General features: G+C 56.4%; 2 protein-coding genes across 2 annotated transcripts; both read right to left on the bottom strand.

Moving 5' to 3' along the window:
- Window positions 1-1210: 1210 nt before the first annotated feature.
- On the bottom strand, window positions 1211-8563 carry STOML2 (stomatin like 2). Its single transcript, XM_059492982.1, has 10 exons — window positions 8439-8563; window positions 6588-6740; window positions 6212-6311; window positions 5186-5244; window positions 4831-4932; window positions 4106-4240; window positions 2838-2982; window positions 2462-2541; window positions 2123-2251; window positions 1211-1480 (listed from the first exon to the last, which is right to left on the bottom strand). The coding sequence occupies exons 1-10, from the start codon at window positions 8487-8489 to the stop codon at window positions 1349-1351; spliced, it is 1086 nt and encodes a 361-aa protein (XP_059348965.1). The 5' UTR covers window positions 8490-8563; the 3' UTR covers window positions 1211-1348.
- A 696-nt stretch (window positions 8564-9259) lies between these two features.
- On the bottom strand, window positions 9260-22202 carry ATOSB (atos homolog B). Its single transcript, XM_059492981.1, has 11 exons — window positions 22104-22202; window positions 20555-20703; window positions 18309-18401; window positions 17524-17710; window positions 14701-15952; window positions 12887-12945; window positions 12475-12571; window positions 11888-12046; window positions 11455-11523; window positions 10787-10992; window positions 9260-10491 (listed from the first exon to the last, which is right to left on the bottom strand). Exons 5-11 carry the CDS (start codon window positions 15784-15786, stop codon window positions 10338-10340), a joined length of 1830 nt encoding a protein of 609 aa, XP_059348964.1. The 5' UTR covers window positions 15787-15952; window positions 17524-17710; window positions 18309-18401; window positions 20555-20703; window positions 22104-22202; the 3' UTR covers window positions 9260-10337.
- Between the last annotated feature and the right edge of the window lie 2364 nt (window positions 22203-24566).

Raw genomic sequence — 24566 nt, 5'->3', positions numbered from 1 at the left:
GCAGGCACCTACCAGCGCCCAAACCTGGCCCAGCACAGCTCCCTCCCTACCAGCACCCATCCCTGGCCCGGCACCGCTCCCTCCCTACCAGCACCCATCCCTGGCCCGGCACCGCTCCCTCCCTACCAGCACCGCTCCCTCCCTACGAGCACCCATCCCTCGCCCAGCACCTCCCACACCCGCCTGTCCCGTAGTAATGCCGATCAGCCTGCTTTGACTTTACTTGGTCCCACTCCGTGTCCGGGAACTGCCCCACGCACTTCTTTGTATCCCCTCCTGAATGGAGCCGCGTCCTGCTCCCTCCCGACTGCCCAGCGCCCTCTCGGCACCCCTTGCCCTTCGCCGGTATCCCCATCCCCTTCCCGACACTCCATTCCCCTTCACACACCCCCAGCCCCTCCCCTGCACCCCCGACTCCCGGTCCGCCACTTCACACTCGCGCCATCCTTGTGTCCCCCGCGCCCCAGACTCCCCTCCCGGCCCCCCAGCCCCTCACAGCCCCTTTTTGAGACCCCGGACCACGCTCCCGTCCCGTCCCACCTGCGGCTCCCGGCGCCCGTCGCTCCCGGAAGCGCCGCGTGTGGCACCGACCGCGCTGGAGTGGCACGGCGGGGAGCGGCATTGGGGCGGCAGCGCCCCCTGGCGGACAGGAGGTCCCAGCGCGCCTCCCCGCAGCCGAGGCACATTCAACGGCAAAGTGTTTTAATTAATCAAGTAATTAATTAATCGACAGAGGCGCTTCCCGCCCTGTGCTGTGAGGAGGTCGCTGTGGAGAACGCACAGTCACGCACTGTAGGACAGCTTCTGGGAGCTGACAGAGGAGGGGATGATGAGAGCAGCTCACACTCCCAGAGAGGCGATGCACTGGGAGGGAGATCCTTTGTAAGAGTGAGGTCCTCAAATTCACAGAATCATAAAATGGTTTGGGTTGGAAAGGTACCTTGAAGATCATCTAGTTCCAACCCCCCCTTCTGTGAACAGGGACACCCTCAACGTGACCAGGCTGCTCAGAGCCTGATCCACAACTTCCCAGAACAACCTGTGCCAGTGCCTCACCATCCTCACAGGAAGAATTTTTTCATTATATCTAATTTTTCACTCTTGTATGTTACTGCATGTCCATGGGAAATCCCAGCAGGAGCCTGTTGAGGAGGGATGATCCCCCTTTGGCATCGAATGCTGGGGTCAGGCACCCAAGCACAAGAGAACATGCAGCAGCACTGTTACCATTTATTACATGATTTAAATCCAATACAAAATAGGGACTAAGGGAACAAGGGCGGCTGCCTGCAGCAGAACAGGACTGCTGGCAGGCCTCAGGAGAGGGTATGAGATCCTTCCAGCCCTGTTAGCTGGAGCTGCCCTGTTCTGCCTTCAGCATCTCCGTGGCAGAAGAGCGGGAGTCCTCGTGGGCTGGAGGCATGTCATCTTGGGTCTTCACAGCTTGTGGCTTGGTCAGTGTGGTGTAGATCCCCAGGGCCTGGAGGGAATTACACAGTCATAAGGAGGGAAGGAGAAGAGGGGGCCAGGCCCCAGCAAGATTCACTTGGGTGACAGCAAGAACAGCTTGGGCTGGAAAGATCCTTTTTCACATCCCTCCACACCCCACACTGGAGGGATGTTGCTGAGAGCCCCATTCCACCTGACCTGGACACTTGCCAGGATGGGGCATCCACAGCTTCTCTGGGCAACCTTGCCAGGGCCTCACCATCCTCATAGGGAAGAATTTCTTTCTAAAATCTAATCTCAACCTACTAATTCAGTTTAAAGCCATTCCTCCTCATTCTATCATCATTGTAAAGCATCTCTCCACCTTCTTTGAGAGCCCCTTCTAGGTACTGGAAAGTATTACAATGTCTCTCTGGAGCCTTCTCTTCCCCAGGCTGAACAATCCAATTCCCTCAGCCTTTCTTCATAGCAGAGCTGCTCCATCCACCTTGGTGGCCTCCTCTGGGCTCACTCCAGCAGATCCCTGTGTTTCCTGTGCTGGGAGCCCAGGGCTGGATGCAGTGCTCCAGGTGGGTCTCAGCAGAGCAGAGCAGAGCAGAGGGGCAGAATTCCCTCCCTTCCCTGCTGCCCACGGGGCTCTGGGTGCAGCCCAGGACACGTGGGCTGCACTGACCTGTGCGACCATGTTGGTGACATCGCCGGTGTTGGCAGGCAGCAGAACGGTGTTGGAGTCTTTGGCAATCTTGGAGAAAGCGTTCACGTACTGCTCCGCCACAGACAGGGAGGCAGCAGCATTGCCGTGCTGGGGACACAGAGACAAGTCACGTGCCACCAACAGCTCATCCCTGCCTGTGTCCCCAGCCCACACCAGTCCAACAAAGCCCCTCACTCCCTGCTGCTGCCGAAGGTGCCAGGGAGTGTCCAGGAGAAAGCCAGGTGCCACCCTGCCTGCAGTTTGACCTCCCCCAGTGCCAGGACCAAAGCAGTGGCTGCTCCAGGTAGCCATACTCACCTGCTGTGCCAGAGCAGCTGCTAAGAGCTGAATTGCCTCTGCCTTGGCTCTGGCCTTGACCAGCATGGCATTGGCTTCTCCTGCAATGAACCACAGCAGGGTGCACATCAGGGTCACAAGAAAGCACTTGCAAGGACTGAATCCCAACCATTTCAGGGAGAGAATCAAGACAATTTCAGTGCATGCATGGTTGTCTTTTCGCCAACAGCTGCACTGCCAGGGCAGCAACATCAACTGGAGCTGAGCCTGAGGCCCCAGCAGGGAAGGATCAGAGAGCCTGAGGAAGCCTGGCTCGCAGTAACACATTCTCTCCCCTGTAGCACCACCCCTCAGTCCAGAGGGCTACAGAAAGCCATGCTTTAGCCCCAGGCAGTACCAGCAGCTTTGTTGATTTGTTCGGCCTTCTCAGCTTCTGATGCCAAGATCTGGGCCTGCTTCTGGCCTTCAGCCACGTTGATAGCTGATTCCCTTGTCCCCTCTGACTCCAGCACTGTTGCTCGCTTCCGTCGTTCTGCCTCCACCTGGGAACACAGGTCAGACACCAGCCTGCCATGGCTGTGCTGGGGAAATCCCATCTGTGGGGCAAGGATATGCTCCTCTATTCTGCTGGGGAAAGCATGGCTTAGCAAAGCATGAAAATACAGCTACAGAACACTGTGTGGTCTCGGTAAGGTTGGTTCTGCTCGTCATGCCACACAGCCCTTCCCAGCCCCATTCCCACCTAAGTTGCGTCCCCCTCCTCCTTTTCCAGCCCAAATATCTGGTGTCCAGCTTTTCTCAAGGGGAGAACTTCAGCTCTGAGATTTGCTTCTCCACAGAGCCCAGTAGGGATTTTAAAGGGACCTGGCAGGGCTTGTTATGTGGCAGGCAGGTGCCACTACTACAAAAATTATGACAGGAGTTACTTAATCAGCAGCTGTATGTCTGCAGCCAAAGTGCCCTCCTGATGTAAGGGCTGGGTGCTGCCAGCTCTGGACAGGTAACAATAATAAACCATAGCTTGTATCAGCAACAGTGTGGCCAGCAGGACCAGGAATGTGATAACGTCCTTGTACTCAGCACTGGTGAGGCCACGCTTTGAGTCCTGTGTCCAGTTCTAGGCACCTCAAGAGGGACATTGAGGTGCTGGAGCATCCACAGAAGAGCAATGGAGCTGGGGAAGATTTGGAGCACAAGTCTGATGAGGAGCCATTGAGAGAGCTGGGGTTGTTTAGTCTGGACAAGAGGAGACAAGGTCCTCAGAGGAGACCTTATCACTCTCTACAACTACCTGGAAGGAGGTTACAGTCACACAGGGGCTGGCCTCTTCTCCCAGAGAGTCAGCAACAGGATGAGAGGACACACTCTCAAGGAACACGAGGGGAGGTTTAGGTTGGACATTAGGAAGAACTTCTTCACAGAAAGGGTGATTAGACACTGGAATGGGCTACCAGAGAAGTGGCAGTGAAACTGTTCATGGAGATTTTTAAGCAGACTGGACATTGCACTTCATGCTATAGTCTGGTTGACAAGGTAGTGTTTGATCATAGGGTGGACTTGATGATCTGAAGTCTTTTCCAACATTACTGATTCTGTGATTCTGTAATGCAACATGGAAGAGGAGGCTTCTCTCTTGTTCCAGACCTCCCTCCCAGAGAGGCTCACCTGCATCTGCATGGACTCCTTCACACGTGGGGGCACGTGGATGTCCTTGATCTCGTAGCGCAGACACCGGATGCCCCAGCAGTCTGAAGCCTGGTTGATGGCATCCACAATGCTGGCATTGAGGGACTCCCGCTCCTGGATGGCACAAAAGAAATGGCAGAGAGCATGAGAGAGGTGTCAGGAGGGAAACAGACACCTCCCTCAGAGACCAAGCTCCACCAGAAAAAAAAATCTCCACAGGTTTCAGGAAGTGTTAGGCGCTTCCAGCAGCTGTGGAAGGGGGTCACATCCCTAGGGAGAGCAGGGCCCCACACTGAAGCTGCTGGGATACAACATCTGGTATACATCTGCATACACGAGAATGCCACCAACTCCAGTTTCTTCCCAGCAAGCGTAGTACAAGGATTACAGTACCCCATGACACAGGTCAGGGATATTCATCACTGGGGCTGAGTAAAGAGTCACTGACTCAAGAAAGGCAGCTGGACCAGCTGGGTCTGGACACATACCACCCATCATACCCTCCAAATAACCCAGGGCAGGGCAAAAAATAGCTCCTGTTAAAAAAACAACTGAAAGAAGACCCATCTCCAAGGATTCACCAATAGGTCAACTGAAACAGAAGCCATAAGCTCTCTAAGCAAAGGGCATTTTGATGTTAAGCACATCAGCTTGGCCATGCAGGCTGTCCTGGGATTTTGGGAGACACTGTCCCCCCAGCTCACCCGGAAGACTCTGTCAAGGGAAAGCTTGCCAAGTTCAGATCTCATGGTAGTCTGGGCCAGCTGGGTCACTGCGTACTCAGGATCTTCCACCCCATAGCTGGCCTGAAGAGCAGAAGCACAAAACAGAGTGGATAGGGATGCCAAGAGGGACCCTGAACAAGACAGGAGAGACAAACAGTGCTAAAGCGAGAAACCTGCCAGACACCCCTGCTGAAAACATGGAGTCTGGAGCCTTGGGAAGAGTCAGAGTGCTCAGCCCACCTGCCAGGCAGGACACAGAGGCTGGAGCACACATTTTGGGAAGCAGGGAGCGGGCAGAGCCAGGAGAAAGGTGCCCAAGGGGCAGGGATGGTACCTTGTAGGGATCCATAACCCGCAAGTAGAGCACACCATCGATCTGCAGGGTGACGTTATCTGTCAGGAGAGAACAACAGAACCTGTTGACTGAAGCAGCACAAACAAGACACAGAAACCCACTCTTCCACAGCACAGCTGGGCAGGCTCATCCTTTTTCACCCTGACATAGCTACATGGCACAGAAGAGGATTGGCTGAAATAGATCTTCTTATCTAAAGGCTTTGCAAAAAGGACCTTACGTTCCCTGGACAACACTGTGATGTTTTAATACACAACAGGTCTTGATTTTCCCAACAGAAGCATTTCACACTGTAGCTCTTGTAAAAAAAAGACTTAAGGAGGAAAAAACCAAAATAAACCACTTAAAACTGGAAATATAACAGAGCCGCCCATTAACATCACATCCATTAATCTGTTCTAAAATGGTTTTAACAGAAACAGAATTTTCTTTTGTGGTTCAATACAGAAAAACGCCTGAAAAATTTATTTCTGGCGAGGTGCATTCAACTCAGCAAGAAGGGGCAGCTGCAGCCCAGAGGGAGCAGATGGAACCTCCTAGGCTGCCCCCAGTCACAACAACAGCCTTCCAGTACCTAAAGAGAGCCGGAGAGGGCCTTTTCACATGGATATGGAGGAATGGGACACGGGGGAATGCCCTTAAGCTGATGGAGGAGAGGCTTAAATGTTAGGAAGAAGTTCTTTACTGTGAGGGTGGTGATGCACTGAAGTAAGTTGCCCAGAGAAGCTGTGGATGTCCCATCCCTGGAAGTGTTCAAGGCCAGGCTGGACAGGGCTTTGAGCAGCCCAGCCGAGTGGAATGTGTCCCCTGCCCATGGTATGGGGTTGGAACGAGACAAACTCTAAGGTCCTTTCTAACCCAAATCATTCAGTGATCTTGTGATTTTATGGCCAAGGGACAGGGCTGAGTGCAGGAGCTTGGGACAATTCCACTCATCCTCATTGTCCCTTGCTCACCCCAGATGCAGCAGAAGGAAAGGGGCAGGACACGGAAGCTGTTCCTCACCCAGTGTGACAGCTGACTGCTCTGGGACATTAATGACGATTTCTTTGAGACTCTGGACGTAACGAATCCGATCCAGGAGAGGAATGAGGAAGTTCAGACCCTGGGAAAAGGGTGGGATTAGATGGCTGATAGAGTAGAGAGAGTCATGCAAACAAAGCCCATGCCACACACTGCAAACATGTTTTACACACAAGGAGTTTCAGTTACTCAGTGCTTTTAACACCCCACCAAGGAAAATTACTCCACAGGCAGCCAAAAGGATTTCAGCCTGGGAAACTGAGCCCACCACCCCTCTTGGATCCTCGTGCAAAGGACGCGCCTCGCTACAGCTTTAGGAACCTGCTGAATCCAGAAGGGGAGAAAAGCTGCTCCTTACAGGCTCGAGGATTCGGTGGAACTTGCCCATCCTCTCCACCACCCAGGCCTCCTGCTGCGGCACAAAGAGCACCCCGATGTTCATGGGCAGCCCGGAGTTCCAGCGGCACGGAGCTGGGGCCAGCCGTGCCACACGCTTCAGCTGCTGGGAATGCTGAGGGAAGGACACGGAGCAGGGCTGAGACCAGCTGCTGGCACTTCAGAGCCCAGCTCCACACGTGATACCCCCTCTGGGCTCTGACCAGGAGACCAGGGCAGGAAACAATGCCTCAAACAAGCCCATGCTGTAAGGGCGCTCCCACAGGGATGAGGCCTGGTGCCAGGGACAGTCTTCTCCACTGGTGCAGGGACCTCACTCCCATGCCAGAGCTTTCTGCACGTCTCCACTCCTCTCTCATCCACCCTGGAGTGGGGAATAAAGCCTCCCTCCAACCATAAGGCCAATGAAGGTGTGTGCATGTGGGTCTCTTCTGCTCCACTCAGCCCCTATAACCCATTCAGGCCCACTCCCCCACCTCTGTCCCAGGCCACCCCTTCCCAACAACCTGTCCCTCCAAAGTTCTGGGTGCCTCCAGGGCTTCCCACAAAGGGCTGTTTTGTCCGAGCATTCCTCACCCTTCTCCCCATGGACCCTCACTCACACAGCTTCCCTCAACCTCCCCCCATCCCAACCCAGCTCACACCTCCACAGCCCCACACATACACTTCTCCTACAATCCAGACCCACTTCACCACTCCCCATGTTCAGCCACCCCCCTCTGGCCCTCCCCATAGCCGTTTGTCCACAGTCTCCTTCACAATGCCCTCCCTGTACCCCAATCCCTGCCCAGTTCACCCCCACCATCCCAGCACTTCTGCAGACCCCCAAAACCCCCCCAAAGACCCTTCTCTCTCAGTCCCCCTCATACCTCGACTTGTCCTCTGCACCCCTCCTCCTCACTCCTCCTTCTCTGCCCGGCTCCTCTCCATGCACAGCGTCCCCTAAACCCTCAACACCATCACCCCACTGAACCCCACCTCCTGAGTCACTTCTTCACTCATTTGTCCTCTGCACTACGCTCCTCTCCCTCCTTACTCTCTATCCCTGTGCATCCCCCTGCCCACACCCCAGCTCTTCCCAGCCCCAAACACTCCCCTACTGACCAGCCTCCCTCTCTGTACCCATCTGTTCTCTACATCACCTCCCCACCCTTCACCTCTATCCCTGCCCGGCTCTCCCCAGTCCCCCCGCTGTCCCTGCTCAATCCCCAAACGCAGTGCCCACTGCACCGTACCCCTTCCCCCGTCCCTGCCCAGCTCTCCCCACCGAGCCCCCACACTGCCAGCCCTTCACCCCAAACACCGACACCGAGCTCCCCCCGACTCCCTCTCAGCCGCCCGTACCCATTTATTTTTTTCACCCCGCCATGCCCACACAGCCCTATTCCTGCCCAGCTCCTCACCACCACTCCAGCGTCTTCCCGGAGCCCCAACACCACAGACCGCCTCTAACTCCTCAATCCCTCGAAACTCATTTGCCCACAGCCCCCTGTGACCCCGTACCCCCAGCCCCTACACAGCTCCTCCTCTCTTCCTTCTCCGACCCGCGAAACCACCATCGCCACTGAACCCCACCTGCGACCCCCGTGCCCGTCCGTCCTCTGTGTCCCCCCTCACCGCTTTACCCCATCCCCGCCCAGTTCCCCCTCAGCACTTCTCAGACCCCCAACACCATTCCCCTCATCCCGGTGCCCCCAGTCCAATCCCTTCTCCCGGCCCCTCCAGCATCCGCTACCCGGACCTTCTCCACGTGGGCACCCCTCGAACGAAGAGTTCTCCCCGTTCACTCCCCATCTGCCCTCGTTCCCCGCACCTGCAGCAGCCCGAGGCCGGGCCGAGCCCGGATCCCCGCCCGCGACAGCATCGCCCCCTCCGCCCGCCTCGCTCGGCGCCGCCGCTCCACACTCCCGGAAGGCCCCTGCGCCGCGCCGCTTCCGGCTGCGCCGCCCGGATCGGTCCCCCCGGCTCCTCTGGCCGCGGCCCCCGGTTCCGCCCGCCCGGCTGCCCGCGATTCTGCACCGCCCCCATCAGGGCGCGGCAACCCCGGTCTCGTTCTGGAGCTCCAAACGGATGTTTATTAAATTAGAAACGAACACGAAAAGTACCGGCACGGCCTTCGCGAGCTCGCAGGGCCCCGGCGAGAGGGCTAGCCCCGGTGACGTGGGGGCGAGGGGGACTCCGGTGTCATGGCAGTCCCCGAGAGCCGCTGGCCAGGGCAGTGGGGGAGCGGCCCCCGGTGTGAGGGGGGTTCAGATCCACGGCTTGGGGGATCCAGGGCTCCGGTGTGAGGGGAGTTTAGGCCCCCAGTGTGGTATATGGGCAGGTTCAGGCTTCTAACCCCAGTGCAGCAGGGCCGGAGCTGCTCGGCCGCCCCTGGGCAGGGCACGGCAGGACCTCGCCCCCACAGCCCCAGTCCCGGCCCATCCCCACACTGAGGCCCCCGCGCTCGGGTCTCAGCCCCAGCGGCGGGAGCTGATGTGCCTGTCCCTCTTTTGTTCTCTCTGACAGAGGGGCTGAGGATCCCTGGGGCCTGGGCTAGCAGGGGAGCCTTGCCGAGACCCTCAGAGGACAGAGAGATGATACAGACAGGGAATGTGCAAGCTTGTTTTACCCTTGGCCCTGTCCCTCTGACTGCCCCAGTCAGGATTCTTCCAGTCCTGCTCCTGAGGAACCAGCCCAAGTCCCAGAGTCTGATTTCCTCTGTTGCTTCCCCGTTTCCCCATTTTTCTAAGCTGGGGCTCCTGACCATCCTCCAGCTCCTGATCACCCTGCGGGCAGACCCTGCCCAAAGCTGGCTCCTGCATGGGATTCCATGGGATTCACTCCACACCCACAGACAGTGCAAAGTTCCTTTTTTTTTTTTTTTTTTTTGGCAATCTTCTCAGATTCACAGCTCACGTGCTCTGGAGGCTCTTGCCCAGAGGGCTATCCCCATATTCCTGCAAAGAGCTCCAGGTCCCCATCCACGTGGCAGCTGTGTCTCTTACCTTCAGGAACCTGGCAGTGGCCACTCCCTTGATAGCCATAGGTCTCTTGGGTTCTAGCTTACCCTACAAGACTCAGAAGATTAGCACAGGCCTCTCCAAGCTGCTTGAAGTTGGGCTGGCCCTGCAAAGCTGGTGCCAGCGAGTCTCAGCCTGTCAGTGGGCTTTTAATACACCTCTGATCTGGGAGCACTGGGTCACTCTCCCTTCCATCGGCTGAGGCTTCCCTGTCCCTAATCACAGTCCCCACAGCCCTGCCTGAACACAGGCAGCCTGGTACAGGCAGGACTGAGGGAAAACAAACACAGCACCTCTGATCCTCTGCACCAGCCTCCTCTGTGCTCCCAGCAACAATAAATACTAATAAATACAAACTCTTCCACACTTTCTGCTCCCAGACCCGAGACCAGTGTGGGAGGTCTCACTCACAGCTCCAGTCCATCTCTTCACTCCCACCCACCCACCTCAGCCAACAGCCAAGTCTCCAAGCTGGGAGCAGTGCCAGCAGAAGGCTTGGGCATGTTCCTGGAGTGCCAGGGCTGCTCCTCAGCCCCTGCCCCTCTTGGTGAAGCGCCCTGGGTGATCCCAGCCCTGCTGCAGAGTATGGTGTCCGTGCTGGTCGGGAGGGTGGGTGATATCTCAAAGCAGTGCTTGCTGGCCCTTTTCTCTCCCCTAAGTGCTGGGCTGGAGGCTCCCCAGTGGCCCTGGGGGGCAGGGAGTGAAGGAGGTCAGGCCCGGGGTGAGTAGCAGGGGTTCCGTGGCATCTCTGTGAAGGATTTCAGTTCGTAGGGGATCCCCGAATCCACCTCGATCGACTTGCGGGAGAAAAGCAGCCGAATGTCATCGTGAAGGTAGATCTTCCCTGACTTGGAGCTGTGAAACCTGCGTGGAGACAAGCAGGACAGAGGGACCTCAGGCTCCCCAGGTAAGGGCAGGGCATCCTCAGTGAGGGCACAACCCCCATGACTACTTTGGCCCCTGGCCAATGTGGCCACCCTCTGATTGCCTTCAGAGGGACAGAGGCAGCTGCCCTTGGGCAGGGTAGCAGCTCAAATCTCCTCAAAGGAGCAGCTGCTCCTCCCCAGTCTCTCCTCCTGTCTGGCAGGCTTGGGACAAGACAAGAGAGGAGCGCAGGGATGACCTTGGGGCAGGTGCCCATTGCCCCAGCATGCTTTACCTTAGATGCATCAGGTAGCAGAGGACCCTGCGGGGTGGGCTGGTGCCCAGTGGGTCACTGGGGGCCACTGTGGGCCCCTCTTCCTCCCCCACGGGCACCAGGAAGATGCGATGGCGTAGGAAGGTCATGTGGTTGGCCGGCATGTCCTGGAAGTCGTATGTCACCAAGAACATCTTCACCACAGTCTTGTTGGGGTTAAATAAGGTCTGGGGGCAGAGGGGTAGGGGGTGAGACTGAGAAGGATGCAGGGCAGAGATGGGGCATCTGGGAGCAGAAACTGCTGGACCAAGAATCCAGAAAGCCCCACACAAATCCTAGAGGGCTTAGCCTGAGTGCCATAGCTCTTTCCACTCACCTTCACACCTGTGCTCCACTTCTATCGCATTCCATTCCCACTGCACATACACACTTTTCTGCCAAAACCCTCACACACCCTTCCTTCTCTGATTCTCCCATCACCTTGTCTCCTTGACAGCACCCTAGGTACCCTCTGCTCCCCTTTGCTATGCTGTCCTCATGACCATGTAACCTCTCTGCAGGAGACACCCCTTCCAGCTGCTGCCCTGCCTACAACAGCATGGAGCATTTCCCCCCTACCCCCAGCAGGGCAACCAGAGCCCAACCAGCCCCATTCCCACAGTGCTAGTGCAGGCCAGGGAATGACTCACCACTTGGATGGTTCCAGCTTTGGGGACACTGTAACCCTTCTTTCCCAAGGCCTCCAAGTCAATCACTCCCTGGGGCAAAATAAACAGCATGTGAGAGAGGGGAAAGCCAAGGGAAAGCTGGGAACCAGCATGGGCCTGAGACTCCCTTGCTGGGAACACTTGGTACAAGTCAACAAGAAGACCCCCAGCTCAGCCCCTTTCCAAACCAGGAGAAGAAACAGATAGGTGGTGACAAAAGAGGTGATGACAATGGCAACCATGAAGCAGCAGAGCCTGTGTATGTTCCCTCTTCTTTCCCTTTTCTGGGTTAAAGACTGCTCCTGGCACAGGCAGCCATCTCCTTTAACAGGTGGTTACTGGAGCCACCCTCTACAGCCAGGGGTTGCCCCAGGGTGTCAGGGTACAGTCCCCCCAGCTCCCCACATCCATGTACCAGGAAAGGCGAGGGCACGCTGTGTTCAGAGATGTCGAAGTAGGTGACGTCGACAGGCAGGGTGACATGCTGGGGACAGTAGGAGCCACTGGCACCAATCTCTGCCGTGAAACCCTCGATCCTCCCCGATGGTGCAAAGCGCCCCTTCAGGATGGACTCCTGAGAGGGAGGGAAGCATTAGGGAATCTCAAACACCAGCCCTACCCCCTGCCTCAATGCTCCAGGTGAAGTCATCCCCATCTTCACTGCACCCAGCTGACTGCTTGCCCTTGTGTGCCCAGAGACCTCATTCTGAGACAGACGCACCCTGAACTGCTGGAATAACACCAACCATCTAACAAGGAGAAGCAGTAAGAGTGCCTTGGCTCAGCCCCCACAGCACCTATCTCAGCAGGTTCCACCCAAGGATCTGCTGGCTGAGCCATGCTGCTGGTGGGGCTGTGTGGTGGTGACTGCAGGCCAGGCCTTTTGGGGACAATCAGCCCAGTCTTACACCACAGCTCCCATCAGGTGCAGCCTCTCACTCATTGCTAGCCCTGCATGCAGTCCCCAGGACCCACCTTCCCCCAGCAGAAAGGCACCCTTACCTCAAAGTTGCCCAGCAGAGCATGGCTGACAGTGGTGGTGGCCCAGGGCACTGTGGGGGACCTGGTACCCCTCCGGAGGCTGGTCCGGAGATGTCGCCTTGGAGTGAGGAGAGAAGACTGGTGTTGGATCGAAGAGCACACAGCCCTGGGTTGTTCATGTCTCTGGGAATGTGGATCCCTCTCCAGGTCCCCCATACCTTTGCTATAGGTTGAACCCACTTTCCTACATCCCAGGGGAAGAATAAACACCACCCCCGCCCCATCTGCAGTCCTATGGAGGGGAGATATATGGGCCAGGGCAGGGCAGAGGACTCAACCCAAGGTGAACCTCCCATGGGGCTGCAGGGCACCGAGGTGGGCAGGTCCACACTGAGCCCCCAGGTCCATCTCACGGGGCTGCCAGCACACTCACGATTTGAGACGCAGCCCACTCTTCAGCCTCCTCCCGACCGCAGTGCAATCTGAAGAGCTCTGAGAGGACACGAAATAGAGAACCATGTTAGGGCAGCAACCCCTGGGAGGTGCCATCGTCCCTGCCCCATATTCCCATGAGAGTCCCAGAAGATGGAACAGGCTCCTGTCCTTGAGCAGCCATCAGCAGCCTCTGGATGAGTGGCCAACAGGGCAGCAAAAGAAGAGCTCTGTCCCGCTGTCTGTCCGCAGACAACACAGTCCAGGAGCAGGAATGTGAAGGAGTGAGAGCAGTGTCTGAAAACAAACTGCACCCTTCTTCTTTCCCCCCTTCACTCTCTGTAACACTCTTAAAGGTACAAAACTTATTATTATTCAACATAAACAGAACGAGACGATTGGGGATAAAAGCATCATATAGTCAACCCAGGACAGGTGTCTGGTGGGAACATGGGGCTGCCCAAAACCTGAAGTGGCTCAGCTGGGAAAGAGACTGTTGACACCCAAGAGTCACTGTTTCCTCTTTAGAAAGCAGGTCTCAGGAGCAGCCCCAGTGACAAGACACCTGTAGACAGAGCCATGCAACGATACCCCCTTGCACCTCCCAGGGACTGGTGACACCTACAAGGACACTTGCGGACCAGCCTCTGAAAAGTTCTGTCCCCTGGTGATTCATGCAAAGTCCTCAGCAGTGCCACCAGGCAGTGCCACCCCTACTCACAGCTAGGATCCTACAGCTATGGGGTGGGGGAGTTAAAGCCACAGTCACACTGCAGCCTCCTTTTAAAGATGTCCCTTTTTCAGGGGCTTTCCCTTCTGGAAGCCACACAAAGGGTAGCACAACACAAAGGGATGATGAAGCTGGCTGGCATGACCAGGCGGGAAAACCCAGGGAAGCTGCTGGAGGGCTTCACTCTGCAAGGACAGTGCTGGGGGCAGGTGGGACAGTCATGAAAAAGGCACACAGCAATGGAGCTGTGTGCCATGGATGGTGTGACCCAGCTCCAAGCAGCAAGAAGCCAGGGTAGCTCTGACATCAGTTCTTGTGTGTCCCCACACCAAGGGATGCCCTAGAGAAGAAGAAGGTGCCAGGTTTGGCCTGAGCCTCCTGCAGCCTCAGCTGGCAGGACAGGGTGAGGGCAGGGGGCTGATAAGAAGGGCAGGGTAACAAAGGGAGAATTTGAGGCAGCTCCTGAGCTGCTAGGGAGGGTTGCAAACCTCACACGTCTGCCCCATTGCTGAGAGCTTCTGGCACCTTGAGGACATGCCACAGGGACCCCAAAAGGGCAGAAAAGCCAGTGGCATCTCTGCACACAGCACTGGGCTCCTTGGTCAAAGCATGTCCAGTCACACTGCCTGCCACTGGTCACTTGCTCTAATGGGCATCATGGCCAGGAGTTCAAGCCATCCCACACATCTGCCTTCCTCGTCACCAGGCAGGCAGAGGCCAGCCCTCTTTCCAATCCTGCGGGTATATCATGGCATAACATGAAGCCATCAGACACCAAAAGTGGCTTCATGACATGTGCAGCTCTCACTGCCATGGGGAGGTTGTCTCCTGCCCAATCAAGGCTCTCCAGGAGAAAAAGCCAGTTGCATGCAGAGGATCTAGTGACTGCAAGATGTCAAGAGCTGGTTAAAGCAGACCATGTGTGTCAGGGCTGACTGTCAGCTGCGGCCTTGCTCACACCAGTACCGCAGCTCAGGGATAGCACAGGGCATGGTGCCACAGTGGACCACACTGCCCACAAGCACAGTAATGAGTTCTGGGCATCCCCAGGCCATTCCCTGCTTTCCCCTAGGAGCAATGCTTACCTTGGCTGCAGGAAGCAAGTGATTCCAGAACGGAGCTCCCTTGGCATCAGTGCTGCGGCAGGCTGTGGGCACAGGATGGCATGGCAGGACCCTCTTCTTCCTTGCTGGTGGGGACAGGCTCTCATCCTCAGAGCAGGAGTCGGCCATAACCTCGCCAGCGGGCAGCAACTTCCTTTTGGCTGGGCAGGTGCTGCTGAGCTGGCTGCTCCCACAGGGTGTCATTTCCTGGGAGCTCAGGTTGCTGGGCTCGGGGCTGAGCGCTGTCTGTGGAACTGGGGACTCCCTGCACCCATTGGCCACTGCTGGCCCTTCTGCTTCTCCACAAGCCCTGCTGGTGTGAGCTAGGCTGCTCCCTGGCTTCTCTCTCTTCCCACCAGGGTCCAACTGGGTTGTTTGTGCAATACTGTGCAAATCAAGGTGAAGCACATTGTGGCCACTTGACAGCTCCCCATTCTCTCCATAGTCTATGGGCTGATCCCCTGATGAGACAGGGCAACTGTCTCTCATGTGCAAAGTACTGCAAGCAATGTGCTGGGGCCAGGAGGAGGAGGAGGAGGAGGAGGAGGAGAAGGAGACATCCTGTGACTTGTCCTCTCTGCTGGCCTTGGGGCTGTGGCTAGGGCTGCCCTCACAGCGGTGCTCCACCACCCGCAGCCCACTGTGGGAGAAGTGTTGGGCAGAGCCGCAAAGGGAGAGCTCCTCCACCAGCAGACCATCTTCAAAAGTATCATCATCATCCAGGGAAGGCTGCCCAGGGCCTCCATCCACCCCCCTGTCACCCCAGTGAGTTCGTTTGGGATCTCGTCCCCCCTCCAGAGTTCGCTGCTCGGGGTATCCCCTCTTGACCACTGGCCGGGTGCCTGCCCGCTGCTCCGTGCTCTCAGAGGAGCTGGAGAGATGGGAGAAGATGGACACCTGGTAAACCTTCTGGCGCTTGATCTCTGTCTCATTGTAGCCCATGAGGATGCTGCGGTGCGTGCAGCACTGCGAGGAAGGCTCCAAGGGTGTCTCCCCCCTGGGCTGGGACAGGCTGGGCTCCGTGCTGCGCTCCGGGGGCAGAGGCGTCTCTGTGTGGATGTGCCGCATGGAGCCTCACTTGCTGGGACTCTGAGCGGAGCCCATGCAGCAGCAGGAAGGGGACTGTAAAGTGCCACAGGTCAGGGTGCCAAGGGCAGAGAGTGGAAGGTGGGCCTCCTCTCACTCAGGATTTCTGTGTGAGCCCTCTACTATGAGGTGCTCTGCAGCACAGCATCTGGAAAAAAAGAGAGCAGAGGGATGAGGATCAGCCCTGGATCTCCATCCTCATCCAGACTTCCAGCTGCAAGGGACCCACTGGGACATGGCTCCTCACACAGCCCACTTGAATCTCCCTCTCCAGGGACAGGAAGAGGAACTTAGCTGATGTGCCTTTCTGGGAAACCCTCAGGCATCACTCAGCTGCAGGTTCAGCACACACTTCCTGGCTTGGGCAACAAGAGAAGTCTCCAGACAGGCAGGAGACAACTGTGGACAAGTCTGGACAGGTGGGGAGGAAGAGGCCTGCCCTCTGCCAGGCACACGCTTGTGCTGTTGTGGAGCACAGAAGTCAGGCAGGTCAGACCAGTCCCAGGGGCTCAGGCCTGTAATCACCCCTTTGGGCAACAGCAGCAACATCTCCCAGTGCTGGCCAAGACGTCCTGCCCTGGCCACGTGCACTGAATGAGGCAGGGCTGGTGCCAGCCCCACAGCAGGGACAGGAACCTGTACAACATCCCTGTTACCTCTGCCAACTTGGACCAGCTTGGAGCTCAATCAGCAGCTGGGAGATAGCAGGGTCACCATCCACCCACTCCTGCCAGCTCCAAGGGCCTGCCATTCTCTGTGCAGCATGGTGACTCACTTCTGATTTTCAGTCCAGTTTGAGAGCTGTGAGAATCCTGTCTATATGTTGGTTGGTTTCAGGCATGAAAAATACTGAAATGGCTGCAAGAGCTGAGGAGATGCAGGAAAAGTCACCAGCAGACTGAGGACAAACTGCCTGTGCCTGGCAGGTCTGTCTTTTGCCTGTCTTTGCAGCTGTGCCTGATCTTGTGGAGTAAGGGCTTAGGGCCAAGTGAGCTATAGGGAAATTTGTTCTCCAAGTGCATCAAGGCTATGTGGAGAATGAGCCTGCATATGCTATTTTGACCCTGCTGGGATATGGATGTGAAAATGGCAGGCCAAGGTGCTTGAGACGAGGGACTCTCTGTAAAAGGGGTGATAAAAGGTATAACCATGCACCAGGATATGCTGGGGACTGACTGGCTGGAAAGCAGCACAATAAAAAAGGCCTTGGGGGTCCTGGTGGGTGCCATGTTGACCATGAGCCAGCAATGTACCATTGCAGCAAAGAAAAACAATAGTGCACCAGGCACAGGATTAACAGCAGGTTGAGCAAACTGATCCTCCCTCTTTGCTCAGTGCTGGTGAGGCCACATCTGAGAGAGTGCAAAACAGGGACACTAAAAAATTAAGGGAATAGAGCATCTGTCCCTATGAGACCTGGGACTGCTCAGGCTGGAGAACAAAAGGCTCAGTGAGATTTCATCTAGATATCTAGATAAGAGGTTCCCTCTGAATATCAGAAAACACGGTTTTGTTTAACCATGACCAAGCATAACCAGTTACCTAGAGACGTTGCGGAATCTTCATCCTTGGAGATAGCCACAAGCGATCAGGACAAAGTCCTGGGCAATGGCTCTAGGTGGGGCTGGTCCAGATAACCTGCACATGTTTCGGCCAACCTCAACCCCTCTGTGTAGCCCCAGCAGTGCAGCCCATCCTGGCTGCCCCCACAGTTCTCACCCCTGCTTGTCTCTGGATCAGCCTCCCTGCCCCGCAGCAGGCGGTCCTTGGCACAGCTGGCTGCAGACGCCTGCCAGTCAGGCTGCCCCCAGAAGCGGCGTGGCTGCCGTGGAATGGCTCCCACCATCACGGTGTGCCTCCGAACCTCTGCAACGTCCTCTCCAGCTCTTCAGGGTCCACAGTGGCTCTGAGGGGAAGGAAAGGGGGAGATGCAGGGCTGGGGTGATTCAGATGCTTCCTGGGAGAAGGGCAGGAGGGTGCTTCCTGTCTGCAGGGTCACGCAGGCAGGGAAGGCAGCATCTGGGCTCAGCCTTTCCCAGCCTCCCAAATCAAAGGCCACATACATCTCAGTCACCTCCAGGCAGTGCTAACACATTGATTTCCATTTAAACCACAAATATTTTAAGCTAAGCTGTGAACTCTCATACCTGGCTTGATTTTACATCCCTTTTGCATGCCTTCCTGTATGAAACCCTGTGCATAGGAACAGATTCCTCTTTCTTTCTGGCAACCATTTCATGCCTTGCTTTCCAAGACACTGCAGCAACCTCTGGGCCTCCAGCTAGCTCCTGGTCTCATGTTCACCTCCTCCCCCTTCCACCCACAGCACAGGACACTTTCTGGCCCTACAGATAAGGAGAAGAGCTTGGAATTGTTTTCTTCCAATATGAGATGCCTGTCAGGGAAGGCAGAAATGAGGTGCCTGACAGCCCTAAGCCATAATGGCCCCCCACCAGTTTTCCCCAGCACAAAGACAGCAATCCTTTCATGTGCACAGCACTCACCTGTTCAGATGTGCCCTTGATGCACAACAGAGATTTGCAGATGCAACACAGCTCCCCTGTGGTCATAATCCACGGGCACTGCAGCTTTGATGCCTGGAAGAGGGTGTGGAGAACAGTCAGCTGAAGCAGCAGCTCATGGTGCAACACCTTCAGAGTGTGCAGGAGCCCTTGAGCACCTCCACCCTCAGCACCTCTGTGGCAGACAGCTCATGGACTTCACCAGCCCAGGCACCTCCAGGTAAAGGAGGAAATCATCCCTATCCATAGGGACCATGCCCTCCCCACCTCCCTCCTATGCATCCCTCAAATGGGGACTCACTACGGCACCCATCCAGTGGGAAGTCACTGTCTGGGCAGTGAGTACTGCTCTGAAGGCTGGAAACAGCAGGACCAGGGGCCAGGCAGATGAACAAAAACCCCAAATGGATGCTCAGAGGCAGCAACACTCAAGTGCAATCCCCTTCTGGCATCCTGGTCTGGCAAAATCTGCATCCCTGCAACTTGCACGTGGGAAGCCAGCATCAGCTGTGCTCACTCCCTGACCTTACCTGCCTCAGAAAACAGGCTGTTCTTTCACTACATTTCCAATAAGATTTGTAATTACACGCTGTCATGACCAGTCTCTGAGAGCTGGACAGCTCAAAAGCCACCACCACTGCTGGGGAAGGGCACTGCCAGCAACCAGCCAGAACAGGACCTGTTGAGATACAGCTGCACCTAAGGAGCACTTGCAGCATAACAAACCACGGGTCTAAAACCTCGACAAAAGCTTTTTGCAAAGACCAGCTCCTCCTGGCACCCCATGAGGTCTGCACCAAAGCAGGTAGGAAAGCAAGTGAATGCCCTCAGTTGTGGGCAGATGCTGAAGTGGTAACATGCTGGGCTCTGCCTGCCTGGAAGGTTGCTGTGTCCCTCCTCCCTCCCTGAGGGAGCATTGTGCCATGACTTGTGTGGCACTATCAACCAATGGGAAGCAAAATCAGCAACCAACAGCAAGAATCAGCTTGGTGCAGCGGAAGAAAGAGTGTGTCCATGCCAGAACAAACACACAATTTCACCTGTGTCCTTTCATTCTCTTCCCCATGTCCCACTGAAGTCACAGCCATTTTCTCCCTGGCAACCGCTGCCTTTCAGGAGAATGGATGTATAAGGACAGACTGACCTGCTAGCACCACAAATCCCTCCCAGCTGAGCTCTCAACACCAGTCATCAGGTGCTGCCAGCACCAGCCACTAAAACAAGGAGCTGCACCACCTTTTGCCAAGCCCAGGTACTGTTGTTTGAAGCATCGTGCTAGAGAATGTCAGCCCCACGCCAGGAACAGGAAAGTATCACCCAAAGTGTCTCCAAGTACATCCTAAGATCTCCTTGAACATCCTCTGCGAGGAATGCCCAACAGCTTGGATGGGGCATAGCTCTGCCCATCAGCTGGGGCATAGCTCTGCTTCTCACCCTCCTTGAGGTGCAAGGGGCTGTATCCCAGGGAAGATCTCCCAGGGCAGTCCCTCCCTGCTGAGAGCCCATCCAGCTCACAGTAGAGTTCAGCCTCTGACAGCACCAGGGGAGCCCACCAGCTCCCCAGAGAACAGAACCTGGGACCATGGCCTCCTGCACTCCAAGCAGGCACACGGAGAAAGCACCTGGTCACCTCTGCCTTCTCCTGTCCTTGAGCCAGGCATTGCCGGAGCCCTGATTCTGGCCACATGGATGGGACAGAGCCAGGCCCAGGGTTTCACCAGCTCAGCTGAACAGCACAGGTACCATCTCTGTGGACATGGCACATGGGGCTCCATGTGCCCATACCAAGGGTTTGGCCCCTCCTAAGCCCACATGATGCTGATTTTTTTTTTTGACAGTGTTTCAGTCCATACTGCTGCTCTAAGATAGGACTCAAAGAGCTTTGGCTCTTAAGGGAAGCCCACTCTGAGCTCTTCCACTCTCTGCCCTGCTCCTGCCAAGCCCCCTCAGTGCTCAGAGAACAGGCAGGGCCTCATGCTTTTGCCAAGATCTCCAGCACCTGGATCTGGAGCTATGCCAGGCACAGCTTTCCTCTATTTCTTTGCCTGGGGAAGGGCAAGATGCTTCAACACCCAAGAACAACCCAGTGCCAAATGACCTGCAGAGAGACAGTGTGTCCCAGGCGCTGGGGCAGAAGCCCTGTGTTCCTTGGGGACACCAAGCCACCAGAGCCTGATGTGGAATAACACAGCCAGGACTGGTGGGTTTGGGTCAGGGACTTGGCTTACCTGCTGGTTCCATTCCTATTAGCACATCCAGGGGGAAACCAGGATTAACAGACCATGGTCTTAGTCTGGAGGCAACAGAGCAGGATGGCGAGTGAGGATGGGTTCCTGGCTCGGCAGTGCAGCAGTGGTACCACATGCCGGGCTGCAGCCTGCAAAAGGATCTGATGCTGTTCGAGCTGTACTGTGCAGCCAGAGAGGAAGCAGGATGAGTGTGGACAAGAAGCTTTGACCTGGGCACTGCTGCCTGGGACAGAACACCAGCCTGGTGGCTGGCAGGGTCAAGAGGGGTCTTTGCAGAATTTAGACCACAAAAAACCCCAAACCAATGCCCAAGTCACTTTTGCTGCCTTTCTCCTGTTTCCTCTCATGGGAAAAGAGACACTGGTAGCCTCACTCGGGGTGAAACAGGAACCACACAGCCAGGAAGGAGAAGGGCCACCATTAGAAGAGGGCAAATAATCATCCTCAGAACAAGCAGAGTACAAGGCAAGAGAAGAGGCAACAGAAATTGCTGGAAACAGACAGCCTGGAAGATAAATCATAACTCTATTGGTCCTATCTGAACCCAAGGAGAAGGAAGGAAATCTAAGCAGTGTGAGCACAAACCCAGGAGCTCCCTGGCACAGGCTAAGAGCAGTGCTTGTGACGTGCCAGCAGGCAGAAAGTTTCCGTCACAACCCTGAAGGATGGCAGCACTAACAGCAATGCTGCCACCAGAGAAGGGTTCCTGCACAGTCTGACAGACCAGGCATCTCACCATCAGGAGAGAGACAGACGTGTGAGTTGGGGACTACCTCCAGCACTGTAGCAGAGGTGGCAATCCCAGGGAGAAGCTAACAAGATGCTAGAGGAGCAAACTGTGCCTGAAGGGAAAAATGACCACTGGCCATGGCTCTGGCACTATCCTGAAATTCAGGCTGGGGAGGAAGGAGCTGGCACTTGGTGAAAACAAGAGAAAAAGAAGGAGAGGGAGGGGGAATGGCTTCAGAGGGAGGGAGCTTCCTTGCCCCACTGCAAGGGCAAGTGCTGCTCTTGAGGGTCCTCAGGAGGCCTCCTGCCATGCCAGATTTATGCAGCTGCAGAGCCTTGTTCAGTGTTAGCCCCTGCTAGGAATGGAGAGGAAGCCCGAGCACAGAGAAGAAGGATGGGGCAAGAGGTATTGCCCATGTCACAAGTGCAAGCTCCTAGAAACCACCAGACAGATCCTTTACAGAGACAGAGACCCAACACCTCCTTGTGCCCACAGCACCGTGTCCCTGAGGTGCTGCTGCTCCCTTCCATCCCTCGGGAGGTGGCACTGACAGGGTGCAGAAGCCCCCAGGAACAGAGCAGGCCTCTCTGCAATGCATCTTGCTGGGGCTCCAAGCTGCAGCAACCTCCTCAAGGGCTGAGCTCTGCCCAGCAACATGCAGTGCCTTCCCAGCCCCAGCCCCACACTCAGGTGCCGCAGGGACTGAGCCCTTCCGCTCGGCCAAGTCGGGATAACACAATGAAAGCTCTCCTGGGAGCCCGGGGGAGCCGGAGCAGAGCTCCCAGCCCAGGAACTTACCCCTTCCCTCTGGTGCCCCTCGTCCTGGCACGGATCACCTCGGCACACCTTTCCCAGGTGCCTGGCTTGCACACGGCGATGCTGACAATAGCCTGCGGCTGGGAAGGGGGGTTTACAGGGTCTGCAGGCAGATCCCACTATGCGACAGCCACCTGTGTAAAGCTTTCCCCCACATCCAACTCCCTCCCCGCCAACCTCCCCTCCACGCACGGCTGCCCCTCTTCCCAGGAAAGCGCAGTCAAAGAATGAAAAGCAGCTTAAAATCCGGCAGGACAATCGGGCAGCTCTCCAAGGCCGGCAGCACCCCCTGCCCACCCAGCCCAGCAGGTTCAAACCTCTGCGATACAGCCCACGGCCGCCCAGCTCCAGTGTTCGACCGGGAGCCCAGGAAACCTGCAGCAGGCAGGGCAGGGAAATCCCATGCAGCAGCCGCTTACGGGGAGGACAGCCCAGGTTGAGGACAGACCTTTGTCTCTGCCTGCCTGTCTCGCTCGCTCGCTGCCGGAGAAGGAAGAGGGGGGCGGTGGGGGACAGCGAGCAAAGATAACACCCCTAGGAGGGATGTCACAGCCACGTTAATCACTTGGAATTCCAGCCAGCGCGCCGCAAATATGGGCAGCAAATGGAGATGCTCAAAGCTCTAAAATAATTGGATCCTTTCACAAGAGCCGAGCCCAGAATCCAGCACAGGAATTCAGTCCCCGCTGGAAGTCGAGAGATCAAATACATGGAGAGGCAGGCGCAGCACAAGGCAATCCTCAGCCACCGCTGTATCCAGCTCCATAGCCTTTGGCGCTGCTTTAATCTCAGGTGCCTTCCCAGCGGGAGCGAGGGAGAACCACAGCGGAGAGCCCGAGTGCCCAGCTGAGGACCGGCCCCTTCCCATACAACTTACTCGACTTGTGGCAAGGTGCAGAAGCGCTGTCAATGCAAAAGAGGGTTTTGTGAGGGAGACCAGCTGCCTCGCAGCCTTGCTCGACCGGAGGAACGGTCCATGGGATGGAGACCTCTGAAGCTGCTGTTTGGCCTCCGCTGCCCTGCAGGGGATTTGCCCGGCCCGGCAGGATTCCCAGCCCGCATCACATTCCCGGCGAGACGCACACGCGGCACATGTAGGCTCCTGCTCGGCGCCTCAACGGCAATGAAAAGGCACAGAGGCTTCTGCCAGAAAACAAAGAGGCAGCGGCAGAGCTGGGGGTGGGGAAAACTCTCCGCTGCCCAAGAGGATCCCTGCAGAGGCAGCAGGATGCTGCTAGGTTCCACCGCAGCTATTCACCCCCGTTAGCCCGAGGTGGCACCTACTTCCCTGACACAGGGAGTCGAGGGTGGGCAAGCCTCTATTCCCCTCCCCGAGGCAGCACCCGGGTGAGAAGTGCTGGAGGACACAAGCCAGGCCCAGGACAACAGCTGTCCACAAGCAGCAAATTTCTCTGTGCTGGCTCCACATCATAAAAAGCCGTGCCTTTTCACCTCGGGGTAGCTGCTGCACAGGGAAGGGTGCAGCCAGCACTGCACCTGAAAGCTCTGGGGAGACCCATAGCATTGGACTTGGGGCAGCATAGTGGCCTCAGCAGTCACCTTGTGGCAAGAAAGAATGTGAAAGCAAGCCCCTGGCCACCCAGGCACTGGGACATGTCAGCCAGCTCCCTTCCAGACCTCCTGTCCCTCTTCAGGGGTGGCAGCCTGAGGAACAGGCCCAGGGGACCTCAGCCACTGATGACCCTGCAGACTGGCTGTTCCAGTCCAGAGCTTGGTGCCAGCTGAAACCAATGGAAAATTTTCCACCGTGTGACTACCCAGTCACATGCCTGTGCAGCCAGTCATAGAATGGCTTTGAGGAGGCAAGTGGATCTGGCCAAGGACAGGGACCAATTCTGGTCTGCACTGCATGATACCTGAGGTCTCTGGCCATGACCAAGGCACCAATGCACTGGCACAGCTCAAGTTCAATAAGGATGTTTGTCCAAGGGACACATTCCGCAGACCCAGTCTGGATGAGGCCCTCACCATTCTAAGTGATCTACAAATTTTAGCACCAGGAGTCCCTTTTATCTGATCTCCCAAGAGGAGGAATAACACCCTGCAGTTGGTGTCTGCATCAGAAGCCCTGCAAACTGTATACTAGCCTGTTTAACTCAACTCCAGTGGTAAGGCAATCACTTACAGTAACTCCCCTCCTGCCAGCTCCCTGTCCTGGGCTGTGCACCATGGGAAGCATGACCTAGGGGTGCAGCCTGAACAGCCCAGCCCCTTTTCCAGCACTATTAGCTGGGTACAGAAACAGAAGCCTCTGACACAGAGCTCGGGGTGGTAAGGTGATGTTTTGCAGGCTGGGAGAAGACAGCACAGAAATCAGCAGGTGATGGTAGCCCTGTTGCTCCCAGCTCTGCCATCTCCTCTCTTCTCCCTCTGTCACCACTGCATATATCTACAGGCATACAAAGCTTCCTTACCAAGCCACCT

The sequence above is a fragment of the Ammospiza nelsoni genome, chromosome Z, assembly GCF_027579445.1.
Source record: "Ammospiza nelsoni isolate bAmmNel1 chromosome Z, bAmmNel1.pri, whole genome shotgun sequence".
In the NCBI taxonomy this organism is placed as follows: Eukaryota; Metazoa; Chordata; class Aves; order Passeriformes; family Passerellidae; genus Ammospiza; species Ammospiza nelsoni.
The sequence above is the reverse complement of the archived record's forward strand: the minus strand, read 5'-3'. Positions and strand labels throughout refer to the sequence as shown.

Excerpts from the sequence above, each read along its gene's own strand:
- STOML2 (XM_059492982.1), bottom strand. The coding sequence starts at position 8,489 with ATGCTGTCGCGGGCGGGGATCCGGGCTCGGCCCGGCCTCGGGCTGCTG. Across the intron at positions 5,245-6,211 it reads GCAGTCAGCTGTCACACTGG|ATAACGTCACCCTGCAGATC; the intron begins GTGAGGAACAGC and ends CTCTCCTGACAG. Across the intron at positions 2,983-4,105 it reads AGGAGTCCATGCAGATGCAG|GTGGAGGCAGAACGACGGAA; the intron begins GTGAGCCTCTCT and ends CTGTGTTCCCAG.
- ATOSB (XM_059492981.1), bottom strand. The coding sequence starts at position 15,786 with ATGCGGCACATCCACACAGAGACGCCTCTGCCCCCGGAGCGCAGCACG. Across the intron at positions 12,572-12,886 it reads AGTGGGCTGCGTCTCAAATC|GCGACATCTCCGGACCAGCC; the intron begins GTGAGTGTGCTG and ends CCTCACTCCAAG. Across the intron at positions 10,993-11,454 it reads AAGCTGGAACCATCCAAGTG|ACCTTATTTAACCCCAACAA; the intron begins GTGAGTCATTCC and ends CTCTGCCCCCAG.